Genomic DNA, 14,892 nt, shown 5'->3' on the forward strand with positions numbered 1-14,892 from the left:
TTTGAGCCTAAAGTTCTTATTTGTACTGTCTGAATCTTAAGTCGATCCTGTACTATAAAATAAATAAAAAATTAGGAAGAGGTATATTGTTGAGATTCAAATTAGCCATGCATGCTGTCTCTTTTAATTCAAAGTTCAAACCCAGTGAAATACACAAACGTGACTTAATGCATAAAATTTCATTATACTACTCAATTTTTAAATATAAAGGAAAATTCCAATGAGTGTTCCTTGTATATAGGGTCATAGCTAGCACGGCCAACCGGTTAAACAAAAAGACGTCAAACAATAATCTGTCTAGATACAGAAAACATGGCCTACACAAACTGAATGCTTGCGGCGAAAGAATTGAACAGCCTTCCATCTATTAGACGCTGGTTTGTTTTACCATAAATCACAAGCTGTCCATGATCACATAAAACAAACATTATATAACACGTTTTCCCTAAACATCTATACAAGTAATATAATTTTTAACATTTGTTTTATTATCGAGTAATAGAGGATAAACCTGTTTTCTGAATGATAAAAAAAAGAAAGATAAACCCACATTATTTAGTGAGAGATATATAAAATTTACTTAATAGCAAACAAATATTAATAGGTATAAAAAAGTATATCGGTAATAAAAAAAAGTATCCTTTAAAAAAAAGGTAAAAAAAGTATATTGGTAATATATCTCCTTTTTTACCCTTTTTCATTACACTTTTATTGTTAGCTAAATCATTTTTTTATCTGAGAATCAAATAAATTTTATTTAATTATAAAAAATGTTATTAACATTTCTTATTATAGCCCTATTCATCTTTTTCTTTACTTGTCATTGTCTTTCCATGTTAATGCAATTACGTCACTCAAAATTTGTTTAGATCCTACAGTAATATTTTTATGGTCTCACGCGGAAAGCACGGCCACGACCGCATATCATCCTAGTGTCTGCTATAAGCTATAAAATAATATTTTTTTTAAAGTAATATATCGAATTAGTCTTGCAAACTACAATTATAAAATAATAATTAGTCCTCTAAAATTATGAAAAAGAAATTTCAGTTTCTAATTTTTTTTATATACCAAATGTATTTCCAATAAAAACACAAGAATTACTATAAATGATAAAATTCTTTTTTCACATATTTAACACAATTACATAAATCTAAATTCGAAATTAAATCGGAATAACCTCTTCATTTAAATCCTAATTTTATGGTGCATAAGTGAGTTTGGCTCCTAACATGTTGATTATTTTTGTAATGTTATAAACCAAATTTAGTATATTATCAATTTTAAGAACTAAATTGAACTATAACTTATAATGATAAAACTAATAAAAACTTATAATTTGATGGACTACTTTAGTGTATTATTACTCTTTTTTAAAATACCAGCTAAACATATAGTTTAATGTCTTCATGCAAGTCATGTTCACAAGTAAGACCAAGAAGTACAGTATTAATCGCAAAATCCAGGGTGTGATGGAAAAAAAAAAACAGCTGTAGCTAATTCGCAATGATATTATTATAAACTTCTTTTTTTTTATCAAGAATGATGATATTATTATAAACTTAATGGATAAGTAACGTGATTACGTGATAAGTGATATGGTATGAATTGAGTTAGTCAAATGATTGGTCCTTTGTAATAGTTTGCAAGAATCAAATAAAAGTAATGTTATTCACATCCCTTATTTTTTTTGTCTCAATTTGACAATTTCAAAATGCACATGAACAATATTGTTTACACCATTTTCTATTCGGCTATCATTTCCGCGATACAGCCAACAACACTGAGTTGCCAACGGTTTCTTAGTTATATATATATATATATATATATATATATATATATATATATATATATATATAAATATAATTTTAATTTCAAACAATTGATAGGAAAAAATGGTAGTCCAAAATTAATTTAATTAGATAGAATAAAATAAATTAAGAAACATATAACATATACATGACAACTTTATATATTAAAAAATAATAATGACGTCTATATAAGCAAGCAAAGAGCACAAAAGGAAGAATCAAACCAAAGCAATCGTGCTCGAGAATTAAATTAAAAGACCATTTTCGTCCGCACCAACTCTCAGAACATCAATCACTTGATCACGTCACGCGAAAACCGAATGGAAGAAGAAGAAGAAGAAGACACGTCGCCACCGTTCTGGACGGAAAGCGGCGGTCGCCGCCGTCTCCGCCGCTCGTACTCGCTGTTCCTCAGCTCCAGTGCACCTCTAATATGCCTTCTGGTGATTGCACTCGCATTCATGCTGGTCATAATTCCCACGCTGCACTCTTTCACCACCCAAATTTTCAAACCCAATTCGGTGAAGAAGAGCTGGGACTCCCTCAACTTTGTGCTTATCCTCTTCGCCATTCTCTGTGGCTTCCTCAGCAGGAACAACTCCAACACCAACGAAAGCTTCTCCGACACGCCACTTGAGTACGACAAACCAAACCCTCCATTACCGCGACCGTGGTACGAGGAATCAGATCGAACGCCGTACAAATCGTATAACAGGCTGAGGAGTTTCAGCTCCCACCCGGATCTCCGGCAAGAGTCGCAGTGGCTCGCCGCCGATGAACGGTGGCGATTCTATGACGATACGCACGTTAACGGTTACCGTGGATTTGACTTGGAGGAACACCGGCAGCATAGAACGGAGGCCGGAGAAGAAGAGAGCGTTGAGAACATAGAAGTGGTTGCGAAGGAGGTTCCACCACCGCCAGCTCCGGCGGAGAGGAGGAGTGGGGGAAATAAGAATAAGAGAACAAGTGCAACTAAAGAGTTGTTGACATCTTCGAAGGGAAAGAAGAAGAAACAAAGACAAGGAAACGTTGAAAGTGTTAAGAGCATTCCTTCACAACCTTCCTCAGTTTTTCATAATATGTTTTCTTCTAAGGAAAGCAAGCTCAAGAAAGTTAACTCTGCTTCATCGTCGCATGTTTCATTTTCCAAAACCCAACCGGTTCGTGGGGATGTGGTGGCTACTTCCAGTAGATCAAACAAGAGAGAGGATTTCTATGCTTCAGAAGAAAATGTGGTTGTTACTGGCAACGACTCACCTTTGATCTCGATACCTCCACCGCCGCCACCACCGCCGTTCAAAATGCCGGCATGGAAGTTCCGGGTGCAGGGTGACTTTGTTAGAATAGATGGCATTAGTAGCTGGAGTAGTGATTTGGAAGATGAAATTGTGGAATCACCGAGCAGTGAAGATGGTGGAGCACCTGAAATCTTATTGTTCTATCCTAGTCCTGATGTTGATACCAAAGCTGATACTTTTATTGAAAGGTTCAGAGCTGGTTTAAGGGAGGAGAAGAAGGGAATTCGTACGTCCAATCTACGCCCTTCACCAAAGCCAGAAGCTGGACGGACCAAGTAGAATTTAAGGTGCAAAATTGATAAATTAATTCTTTGTTTTGTTTGTTTTTGTATTATTTTGAGACTTGTTCTGAATGAAGTAAATTCTTTTCCTCTCAAGTTATACATTTGAGTCCAGAGTCATACAGAGGAATAGAAGGATTAGTTTTCCTTTTGCAAAATTAATGTTTGCGCATAAATAGCCACATCTCTCGTTTTTTGTTTTTTAATGTATAAACGCTTGAAATGTTCAGTTTTGGATATTGGACCTTATGACCGTTACTCTGTTAGATTGATAGATTCTGCACAATGCACATCATATGTTTAACGCTTCCTTTGATACCGCTTCTGCAGTCAATGCATCACCCAGTTCTGATTGGTTTGCTTAAACAAGGTTAGCCCAAAGAATTAAAGGCAATCGTCCCTCCACAGAGCAATGTCTCGAGTAGAAATATTACTGTAAAATGCTCGATTCTCCCTGGTATATTCTTGATTTTTCACCATCCTTAGAACTTTAAGAAACTCTGCCCAGCTCATCCCTTAAAGGTGAAGCCATAAATACAGCTATGCCTGCTTTTCCTGTTTAATAACGTGTTTTACTCCATATTTAACGAAAAAATCTATCTAATTTCCTCTTGAAAAAAATTATAGAATCCCCAATGGCTTTTTGTATTTGTTATTTAGTTTTTATGAATTTGATTTATGTTATAAAATATGGCCGGGAATACAGGTGAAATTATTTTTAAAGGGAACTATATTAACTATTGCAAGAGAAATTTCCAACGATGGGCGAAAAAAAAATTGCTACTGTACTGTTTGGTGGCCAGATTAATCTCTACTTTTATTATCTTTTGTGAAACCTTCCATGTACAAATAACTTCAACTACAGAAAGGGTGAGGAATGGATGAACTATGAAGTATCTTCCAAGACTAACTGATTTACCAAATGGGTTACTTGCCCAGAATTTCAAGTATGCTTGTCATAAACAGAATTTGAACGTCTAGATTAGTTGAAGGAAGCTACTAGCAATACAATAGTTTGCCAGTAATTATATAGTATTGGTGTTCACAACTCATGCAAGTTGAACTAAGAAATGTAATTCCAATTTGTTAATACCACGAATGAATACTTTCCACACAAAAATTCCACCTCTCCCTCGCTGCAAACACTGGCTTCAATCCAAATCAACAATTCAGTAGTCCCAGGGCCTTTATTGAAATCACAATTGCAAGGGCCAATCTTCTTTCAATTGTGATATCGGTGGGAGTGGGACATAACTAAACTAACGCAAACAAAAGCAGAGGAAAAGAAGATATTCAGCACACTATATTTCATTCAACTCCATTCGTGTATATAACCCGATACAGTTGATGGCCTGTTTATACGCAAGTTCCATAGAATAAAATATTATACTTAATGGCTAAGAAAAATTCATTTTTGTAGAAAGTACAAGATGGAGTGTCTAAATTGACTACTACTTCAATGTGTGCGGTGTGGCTTCAGTTAATCGCTGCATATTGCTGTGCATGCTGCCTTCCCGTAATTCAACGAAATATGACGACATAGCAATGAAGTGATGTGACTCAGTCCAACAATGCAGCTCCTTTGCTGTCAATTTTTTTTTCTCTTGATTTCGAGTTGCTTGGTAATACCCACACTGAGCTTAATGCCAACAGCATAACAAGGACGAAATTTGTTCTAATTATATTTTTTGGAATTATTTTCTTTTGGGGTGGTCTGGAATCCAGTAATAACAAGCCAATGATATGCATTCCTCATAGTACCCAATTCATTTTCCTACTTGAGCTATTATATCAAATGCTCAGCAAAGAAAATCTACAACAAATACTAAGGATGCCCCAATATGGAACACTAGACGGCATACATAATGCAGCAAGCAAATTATTACAACACTCAAACCTAGCTCATAGAAAAGACAATACAGCAGTAGTGCCTAAAAGTAAGTAAATAATGAGCAAACTCAGGAGGAGCAAAACTTGCAATGCTAACCTAATGAGCCTTACTCTGCAAATACGTCTTCAAAACATCCATAACCGAGCCAAAGTCTGCCTTCACTTGCATGGGCGGGTTAGCATAGCGGCAAGCCATGTCCTTGATGTCCTTAGAATGGTAATCAATCTTGGACTGAGTGAACTTCAAGCCATGAGCAGTGCTAACCACCACAGTCCTATCAGTGGCCTTAATAACCCCGCTGTTCCTGAGCTTAAACAATGCAGTTAAAGCAACCCCGGTGTGGGGGCAAATAAACATCCCAGTAGAATCCGCCTGCGCTGTAGCATCCATCAACTCCTCCTCCGTGGCCTCCTCCACAATCCCATCGCAACTCTTTAGCGCGTGAACCGCCCTGTCAATGGAAACAGGATCACCAATTTGAATGGCAGAGGCAAATGTAGTGCTCGACTTCACAGGCTTAAACTCCTTCCACCCGGATTTAAAGTACAAATACAAAGGATCAGCATTGGCAGCCTGAGCACAAACAAGCCTTGGAATCTTATCCACAAGCCCAAGCTCTTGACACATCTTAAACCCTTTGTAAAAGGCATAAATGTTGCCAAGGTTGCCTCCAGGCACAATGACCCAATCAGGAACCTGCCAATCAAACTGCTGCAGAATCTCAATAGCAGCAGTCTTCTGCCCTTCCAACCTCAAACTGTTGAGAGAGTTAGCCAAATAAATAGGCAACTCAGCAGTGACCTCTCTGATCAACTGCATGCAACCATCAAAATCAGTGTCGATACTCAACACAAAGGCTCCATTGGCAATAGGCTGAACAAGTTGGGCAAGAGAGATTTTATTAGCAGGCAAAAACACAATGGAAGGAATGGCAGCGGAAGCGCAATAGGCGGATAAAGCGGCCGATGTGTCACCGGTGGAGGCGCAACCAACACCGACGACGGGGCGGTTCATTTTTCTCAAGCGATTGACCTGGCTGACGAGGACGGTCATGCCGAGATCCTTGAAGCTGCCGGTGTGGCTGATTCCGCAGTGTTTGACCCACAAATCGTTCATGCCGAGGAACTGTTTGCCGAAACGCTCGGCCCAGAAGAGGTTGGAGTTACCCTCGAAGGCGGAGACGATATCGTCGTCGTGGATCTCGGGGAGGACCCATTCTTTTTTGCTCCAGACGCCGGAGCCGTAAGGCCAGGTGGTTTTGCCCACGCGCGAGTCGAAGAGGTTGCGCCAGTACTCGCCGTCGAAACGCTTGAGGGCATCCATGTCGTGCTGGACGTCCAGGAGGCCGCCGGATTGGGAGCGGTAGACGATCTCGTCGAGCGAGTAGGACTCCGTGGAGGAGGAGGAGGAGGAGTCGGCGTTGAAGGGGACGTACTTGGCCGAGAAGAGGTGGTGGTCGTGGGGCGCATTGATGCGGCGGGCCTCGTCGCGGATGTTCTCGTCGGCGGGGCGGCGATGCTTGGAGGAGGAGTTGTTGTTCTGAGTGAGGGGGGATTGGGCGCGGACAACGAAGTGGGCGGCGGGTTTGGGAGGCGCGTAGGGTTTAGAGGTTTGGAGAGAGAAAGGGAGAGACTGAAACAGAGAAGAGGAAGCCATGGAGGATTGGTGAATGAATGGTTAATGGAGTAATGATTTTCTCAATTTGAACCAAACTCAACCAATGCCAATTATCCCATCAACTTTTTTAATACTACTACTTGCCAGCCGCCGCCGCGACTCACTCCAGATCTACGATGTGGAAAACCGAAAGCCTACGCTTTTATTAACAAATCCTAATTGTTTTTTATGGATACTCGCTTTGTAATTAATTACAAATCTTTTATTTGGATTTTATAGTTTTTGATAAATTTTTCTAAGTTTAGTTCATGTATGTATGTTGTTGATGTTTTTTCAATTTTAATCTTAATAAGATATTTTATCATTTTATATCTTCTATAAGTTGGTGTGTTTATAGGGATCAAAATTTTAAAAAAAAAACACACATATATTAACTTAAAAATGAACAAAATATCTCATAAAGATTAAAATTTAAAAGGCACAAACTTCCATAACTAAAATTTAAAAAAAAAACTTACAAAGTCGAAAAAACAAAACTAACTTAAGGTTAAAAACATATTTAAATCTAAACAATAATAGCAGATGGTAACAACACATTTTGTTTTTAACTCTCACTAGGGTTCCTTTCATGTGCTAAAATATAGCTTCCTGCATATGGGACAAATATTTTTATTCTATATTTGCTTTGCATCCTTCGTGAGTTACAGGCTGTGCAGAAAATCCAATAAACGTTTGTCTGCATAAAAAAAAAAATGCGTTTCAGTATTTTACTCTCCGCATGGGTGCTTGAGACTGCATTTCAGAATGATAGAGGATGTCATGTGGGCTTCTTGCCATAAGAGATGGGGCAGAACCAGGCATTTAGTAAAGGATTGTTTCTTTAAGTAAGCACTGGTAGCTGCTGAAATTGTTTTATTTTTTTATTAACTAGCCCTTCTCAGGTTGCAACTTTAACATTTTTCTTACTTTTCTTCTGGCTATGAGATTATCCAGCCTTCTGTTTCTCTCCAAAATTAAACAGTTTTATCCACTTGATAGGCAAGTTTCCAACTTGGGGGCAACTTCATAGATAGAACAAAAAATGTAGAGCAAAAGGTGGTTAAGACTTGAGTGAATTATAAATCCAAGTGGTACTCAGCGATCATGCATAGAATTTGTCCTTTTAAACCATTCAAATAGATTAGAAATTAGCTCTGGTGATACTATGCTTGTTGATATAAACACAGCCCACATGACCTCAGTTTGGTTTTGAATCTTGAAATAAATAATTAGGAAATATCTTTTGAACCCTTTACCTATGGACCTTATAGCAATGCATGTTTTGCAAATTAGTTAGAGGCACAAACATAGAAATAAATGAATTTGAGAATCTAGAAGATGTGGTGGTATATGAAACACCAAACCAAAAAAGAAGACCCTCTCCACCATAGGTTATACACATAAATTACCTTAGGGTTCTTATATTCATATATTCACTTTCTCTTCCATTCCACTTCCCCTCCATTTTTTTCTATCTCTCACTTCACTTTCCATCACATCATCTATCATTTTTTCTCTCTCTCTCCACCCATACACCTCAAAAATGGCATGTATGTTTATATTTTTCCATTACCTTAACCTCATCTACATCCACATTCAGAAAGAGAACATCTTGCAGAAATGAACTGGAACCTGGAAATCTTTTGTGGGCAGAATTTGAGAGCTTTGAGTAGACCTATGCTGCTCATGACCACATTCATTCTTAATTCCATTTGAAACTGAGTTCTTACTCAAACAATTGCGTGACTATAAATGAAAGCTGATTTGTAACTAAATGAATCTCCTGAAAACAGTTGAGACTCACAGGGAAGCCTTTATTGGTAGCATCATTGTTGTGGTTTTCCCATGATTTTGGAGTTAGTTTTCACAACCTTGGGAATTTTTTAGCTGCTGTTGGCCTTCCATTTGTTTTAAAATTACTCTGGAGCCTGGTAGATCTATTTAGAAACCGTAAAATCATTTATCAATAAATTTATCTTCTTACACAGTAGATGCAGATGCCATATCAATCTTATTGTGGGTAAGCTATTTTGGAAGGCACAGCTTCTGTCATACACGTCTATAAACTACGTTTACCCTCACAAAATACAAGTACATCAATCATCTGATCTAAGAGTTACAGGAGTATGCCTACAATTTTTCAGAAAAAAAAAAAATGATGGGTACATTTTTTGTTCGGAACTTTCCACAGTTTGAACAACTTGCAGATTTTCACGCTCCCTAGTCTCCTGTGGTTATCAATGTCTCTTGTGAAAATCAAGACTAGCGCAAAACCGAAAATATAAAATAATGAGAAAACAAAGAAATAATCAAGAATGCAGCAAGAGTGTTCAGACGTAGAGTTTTCTTTTGAAGCAGATTTGTTTTGGTGGGCAAAACAAATACTTTTACGCTGCAATGAACTCCAATCCACGCCTTGTCTTAATTAATTAATGACTTAAATGTAATTTTAGTTAGCTTATTTATTAAAATTCATGATCTTTTTATTTTAAAATAAAAATATTTTATTTTTATATTTGTTAAAAATTTATAATTTTAGTCTTTTTTATTTTAAAATAAAAACATTTAGTTCTTTAGTTTTGTAAAAATTTGTAATTTTTATTATTCCATTAAATTCAAAAAATGTAATCTAATGTGACCTAAATTTTGTGACCTGATAAAAATTATGTGTTTAGTCTTCGTCATAATTAACAAGTGTTAATACTTTCAGTTTGACGAAAAGATTCAAATGTCTTTTTATAAGAGTGAATAATTAAATGTTTCTATTACAAAATAAGAGATTAAAGTTATAAATTTTTAAAAAATTAAATGTTTTTATTTTAAAATAAAAAATTATAAATTTCAAAAAATAAGATGAGAATTGCATTTAAGCTTTAATTAATTTGAAGCTTTGTTTTAACTGACTCCTTTACTCGTGCATAAGAATTGTATTGGCAAAGCAGTATAAGTAGGAAGGATATATAAATATTTTAATTCAATGCAAAAGTTGCTTCAAGTTGTCTCAATTGTAATAGTAAATGGAAGTTTTCACTGCCTTATGAATCAATAAAAAAAGCCACAAAAGAGAGAAATCATATTGAAGACTACTACATTGATAAGCACACCCGAGATGATCACTCATCAAGCCAGAGAACATGTTCATATAGAGCCAGAAAAGCTATAAATCTTCACTCCAGCCCCTTGGAAAATCTTGATTGCTAACATACAAAATGAATGGTACCACATGCTTACAGTTACACAAGCAAGTTGGATTATGTTATCATATAACTAATAGAAGGGACAAGTTTCGTGCCAACATGTTGGGAAGAAATTATGTTATCATGCATATAACTAATAGAAGGGACAAGTTATTTTTTAACAAAAAAAAAAAAGTGAGCAGATATATGACAACCTCAGATGATTCTTGAGACAATGTTACTAGTATTTATCTCCCCAAAGGATGCTTCTACCTACAACTGCAATTCCCTGGAATTAAACAGAAATTCATAGACTGGAATGGAGTTAAATGTCTTCAATCAGAACTGAAAACAGTGCAGTGACAAAGTTTTCTGACAAATTGTGATTGAAATGGAACACAACACACTTAAAGTCCACTTTCAAGAAGAATGGAACATCTGAATGCATCCTTTTTACACAATTTTTAGTGTTTACATCTCTTTTTTTTTAATATTGTATTGCACAGCGAGTAACATGTGAGACAGTAAGCAAAGCAAAGGCAAAACTGGCACGAGTACGGAGAAACGCTGGAGTTTCTAATTCTGTTAAGGTTTCTTATTTTTAATTTTTAAAAATTTATGCAAGTTCATTAAAGCAACCTCCAATCCAATAGGTTAAGCATGTTATTTCATAGTTTATGATGCTATCGTGCTTATCCAATACTTCAAGCAACATAGTGATCTTCACGATAACCGATAACACACTTGCAGCTAAGGAGTTTACATCTTTAAACTCAGTTTTCCACAAAATAACAACACTGCCACTCGATCTATCGTGCGTCAACACCGAACCCACTTTCGTTTGATAATAAAGCACCGAATTCGGAAATTCAAAAGCCATTCAATCGATAGATGACTTCACCAGCGACGGCCATCCTCCTCGCCGCAACCCTAATCGGCGTCGTTTCAGCCGCAACAAGACCACCAGACCCACCGGAATGCGTGCCGGAACCGAATCAGAACCTGCAGATCCTCCGCCGCGACAAACTCACGGTCCTCATGAACGGCTTCTCGGAGTCCCGAATCCCGCTCCTCCAATCCCTGGCCGCTACGTACTCCCTCTCCCCCATCGTGTCCTCCGTGCTCGTCCTCTGGGGCGACCCCGCCACATCGCCACGTGTCCTTCACCGATTGGCCCACAACCTCACCCTCTCTTCTTCCTCCTCAGCACCAATCTCACTCCTCCTCCAACCCTCCACCAGCCTCAACAACCGCTTCCTCCCGCGCCCCAACGACATTTCCACCGACGCCGTTTTGGTCTGCGACGACGACGTGGAGGTGGACCCCACAACCTTGGAATTTGCGTTTCGCGTTTGGACGCAAAACCCGCACCGGTTAGTTGGGCTCTTCGCGCGGTCGCATGATTTCGACCTGGACCGGAGGGAGTGGGCCTACACGGTCCACCCCGACCGGTTCTCCATCGTGCTAACGAAGTTCATGTTGTTAAAGACACGCTACCTGTTCCTCTACACGTGCCCGGGTGGGCCCCGCATGGCGCGCGTGCGGGGGGTCGTGGACGAGGTGCGGAACTGCGAGGATATACTGATGAACTTTGTTGTGGCGGAGGAGGCGGAGGTGGGGCCAGTTTTGGTCGGGGCGAAGAGAGTAAGGGATTACGGTGATGCCAGAAATGAAGAAAAAGGAGTGAGTGTGGTGGGGTTGAGTAGCAGGAAAGGGGAGCATAGGAAGAGGAGAGGGTGGTGCATAAGGGAGTTTCATAGGCTCTTGGGGACAATGCCTTTGAGGTATAGCTATGGGAAGGTGGTGGATTCTGTTGGGGAACAAGCCTTGTGTTTCAAAGGTCGCAAGTTGGTGTATTGTGATCAGTGATATTCAGCAAATCTGTAATTATTTGTAATTTTTACGGAAGAGAAAATTAATTTATCTTAAAATTATTTTTTATTTATATTTCTTATAATATTAATCACCAATAACAAAATTTATAAATAATATAAGATTAATTTTATAAAATTATTATTTTTTATTTAAATAAAATAATTTAAAACAACTATTATTTTGAGATGAAAAGAATACTAAGGATGATGATATTTTTAGAACTAGTGCAATAACATGTGACATGCAAGGGTGGTAATTTATAAATGTAAAAAATAAATAAATTTTATATTATTATAATGTTAATATTTGTTAAAAAAAATTCAAGTATATCTTTGAAAATAATTGTGAATATTTTAAAGAATATATTAAAATTTTAAATATTAAATATATCAAATAATTTTATCATTTATATATATTTTACATCATAATTTTCTACATACATATTATTATTATTTTTATTTATTTTTAAAAGTCTTTCGAGGATAAAACTTTTAATGTATATTTTGATTTTAAAAAATGTTAATGTATATTTTAATAGTAGATAAGACATTTTAGCAAATTGTTGGTGAATCACAACATCATTCATAATTTGTGTCTGTCCAATTTATTTATTGCAAACTATCTTTCTATCTTTTTGCTATAAAAAAAATTCCATTGTTTTTTAGATTTTTTAATTGATTATTCAAATAAAACATTATAATTTGCTTTGGCAGGATTTTATTGGTGTAGTTCTTCAAAGAGCAATTTAAATGTAATGGCTTATCTCCTTTTATAAATCAAAAATAAAATAAAAATGACGGAGACTATCAATAAGAATGCAAAATAATATAATGAGAAATTTGAATTGATTATAAATATGCTAAAAAATATCCTTTTTTAAAATTGTTTTAAATATTTTTAAAACTTATAATTAACATTATATATATATATATATATATATATATATATATATATATATATATATTCAAATCATAATCAATTCTGTTATCATTCAATTATAAGAAACTGATTATTTAATTGACTAATTATCTAAATAAAAGAAATTAATTATTTAATCTATTAAAATTATTTTTATATATTTATTTATAATTTCGTTATCAATAAGCTATTTTTTGACAGAATAAGCTAAAATTTTAAATGCTCTTAAACCTATACTTTTCATATTTTATATGTATTTGCAAATACTTGTAAATATAAAAAAAAAAAAATTAGCCTAATACATGACAATTCACCTATTATTTCAGCTCAAGATTCTGCAATTAAACAAATAAAAATTAAGTCATGCCCTTGCAAGTCACAAGTAAATACATTTTAACTATTCTGAATTGGCAGAGATTGTATCAGTAGGAAGGACATTTTGTCTCTGGATAATAATAATTGGTAGTGTTCTTAAATTGATTTTGTAGCTTGAGTGCATGTTTAGATGGCTACTAGAATTGTTTCTAGGACCCAAACCAGGGTGAAAAATTGAAAAATAGAAGCAATTGTCTATTGCTTTGACTCTCAACTTGGTTTAGAAATTAATTAATTACGAGAAAATTGAATCTAAGTCCCACTTAGCTGAATAGAGATGTTTTGAAAACCTTTATAATAGTTCAAGTTCATTCACAAAAGAAAGCTTTGCAGGAGGAGGACATGTGCATCGAAAACAGAACCTATTTATAGAAAACAGCAATGAAATATTATAGAGAGCTGGAGCATTTTTTGGAGCAATGAAATACACACTGACGCATCGTCTGAACTAAGAAATTAATTAATTTACAATAGAAAAAAATATTAACGGAAATATCTCTCAATTTTTAACGATTTTTTTTGTTCGTTAATAAATGACAGTTGTTTTATTCTAGCTAAACCAACCTAGATATTTTGACAATTTGATTAATTATTTGTTGTGCAAGTTGTATTATAAAGACTCAATATTTTATTCATAAAAAATTATAGACTCAACCTTTTACTCCACAATCCATCTTGCGCCTTATAGAACAAGGCCACCACTAGCTTTGGGCTGGACCCGTGGACCATATGCACATTTAACGCCTACAGGCCACAACCTTTTTTCCCTTGTCCAGACTATTGAGGAAAGGACCACAGATTCTCTATATCTTCAGTGAGGAATTATACAACATTTATTTTTTCTTCTGGTATTGAGACTTTCTCTATACTTTATCTTTACCTAATTTTCTTCACAAACTATTTTTTGTTCAAGTTTTTTTAATTAAATAAATCAGTAGTGCAATCATAAAAGTATATATATTGTATAGGACATGGTTATTGCAGGACATGATAAACATAAGAAGGGGTTAAGAATTTTGTGGTTATCCTTTAAACATTGATTGCCGGAAGAGTAGAGAAGTTGATAAACATGATATACATATTTAAATCAAGTTTTAAAAATAATAACACAGCCATTGGAAGAGTAGAGAAGTTGTTAGAAGTTTCAATTTTTAGATTTTTCTCCATTCGCCTAGAAATAAACATATAGAAACTACTAGCAGCTAATTGGATTGCACCGCCATTTGCTTGCCTATAAAAGGCCACCATCATGTAACATTTAGAGTATGAGTGAAAATAATTTTAGTTTGTGAAATTCAAGTCTCTTCCTTGCTTGTGTGTGAGTGAGTTATGTAAAATTTTTTTGCTCTGTCATTTTATCTTCTGCTAGGTAAGTAAGTATGTGTTTATGAGTTTAATTTTGTGTCCAATTGTCAACCATTGATATCAGAGCTAGAAAGTTCTAGTAGTGAGAGAAAAATAGTGAGTGTGTGAGGAACAAGAGTGTTCTCATTGTGTGTTAAAAAAGATGACTACCAATTACAACATTGTTTGGTTTGGTACAAAACTATATGAGAAATTAGATTTTACTATTAGAGGCTTTGATGAGAACACATTTGAGAGCTCACA

The 14,892-nt window shown here is 35.7% G+C and overlaps 3 protein-coding genes across 4 annotated transcripts; 2 read left to right on the forward strand and 1 right to left on the reverse strand.

Annotated features, from left to right (window-relative positions):
• Nucleotides 1-2,019: 2,019 nt before the first annotated feature.
• Nucleotides 2,020-5,069, forward strand: LOC100811539 (uncharacterized). Of its 2 annotated transcripts, XM_003546708.5 has the most exons (2): nucleotides 2,020-3,399; nucleotides 3,724-5,069. In XM_003546708.5, the coding sequence occupies exon 1, from the start codon at nucleotides 2,132-2,134 to the stop codon at nucleotides 3,389-3,391; it is 1,260 nt and encodes a 419-aa protein (XP_003546756.1). In that variant the 5' UTR covers nucleotides 2,020-2,131; the 3' UTR covers nucleotides 3,392-3,399; nucleotides 3,724-5,069.
• A 49-nt stretch (nucleotides 5,070-5,118) lies between these two features.
• LOC100805303 (threonine synthase, chloroplastic) lies at nucleotides 5,119-7,112 on the reverse strand. The gene has a single exon (XM_003546697.5). The coding sequence runs from the start codon at nucleotides 6,938-6,940 to the stop codon at nucleotides 5,381-5,383; it is 1,560 nt and encodes a 519-aa protein (XP_003546745.1). The 5' UTR covers nucleotides 6,941-7,112; the 3' UTR covers nucleotides 5,119-5,380.
• Nucleotides 7,113-10,396: 3,284 nt separating this feature from the next.
• LOC100802833 (glycosyltransferase family protein 64 C3) lies at nucleotides 10,397-12,047 on the forward strand. The gene has a single exon (XM_003546929.5). It carries the CDS (start codon nucleotides 11,008-11,010, stop codon nucleotides 11,983-11,985), a length of 978 nt encoding a protein of 325 aa, XP_003546977.1. The 5' UTR covers nucleotides 10,397-11,007; the 3' UTR covers nucleotides 11,986-12,047.
• Nucleotides 12,048-14,892: the final 2,845 nt, after the last annotated feature.

This window comes from Glycine max, chromosome 15 (genome assembly GCF_000004515.6).
Source record: "Glycine max cultivar Williams 82 chromosome 15, Glycine_max_v4.0, whole genome shotgun sequence".
In the NCBI taxonomy this organism is placed as follows: Eukaryota; Viridiplantae; Streptophyta; class Magnoliopsida; order Fabales; family Fabaceae; genus Glycine; species Glycine max.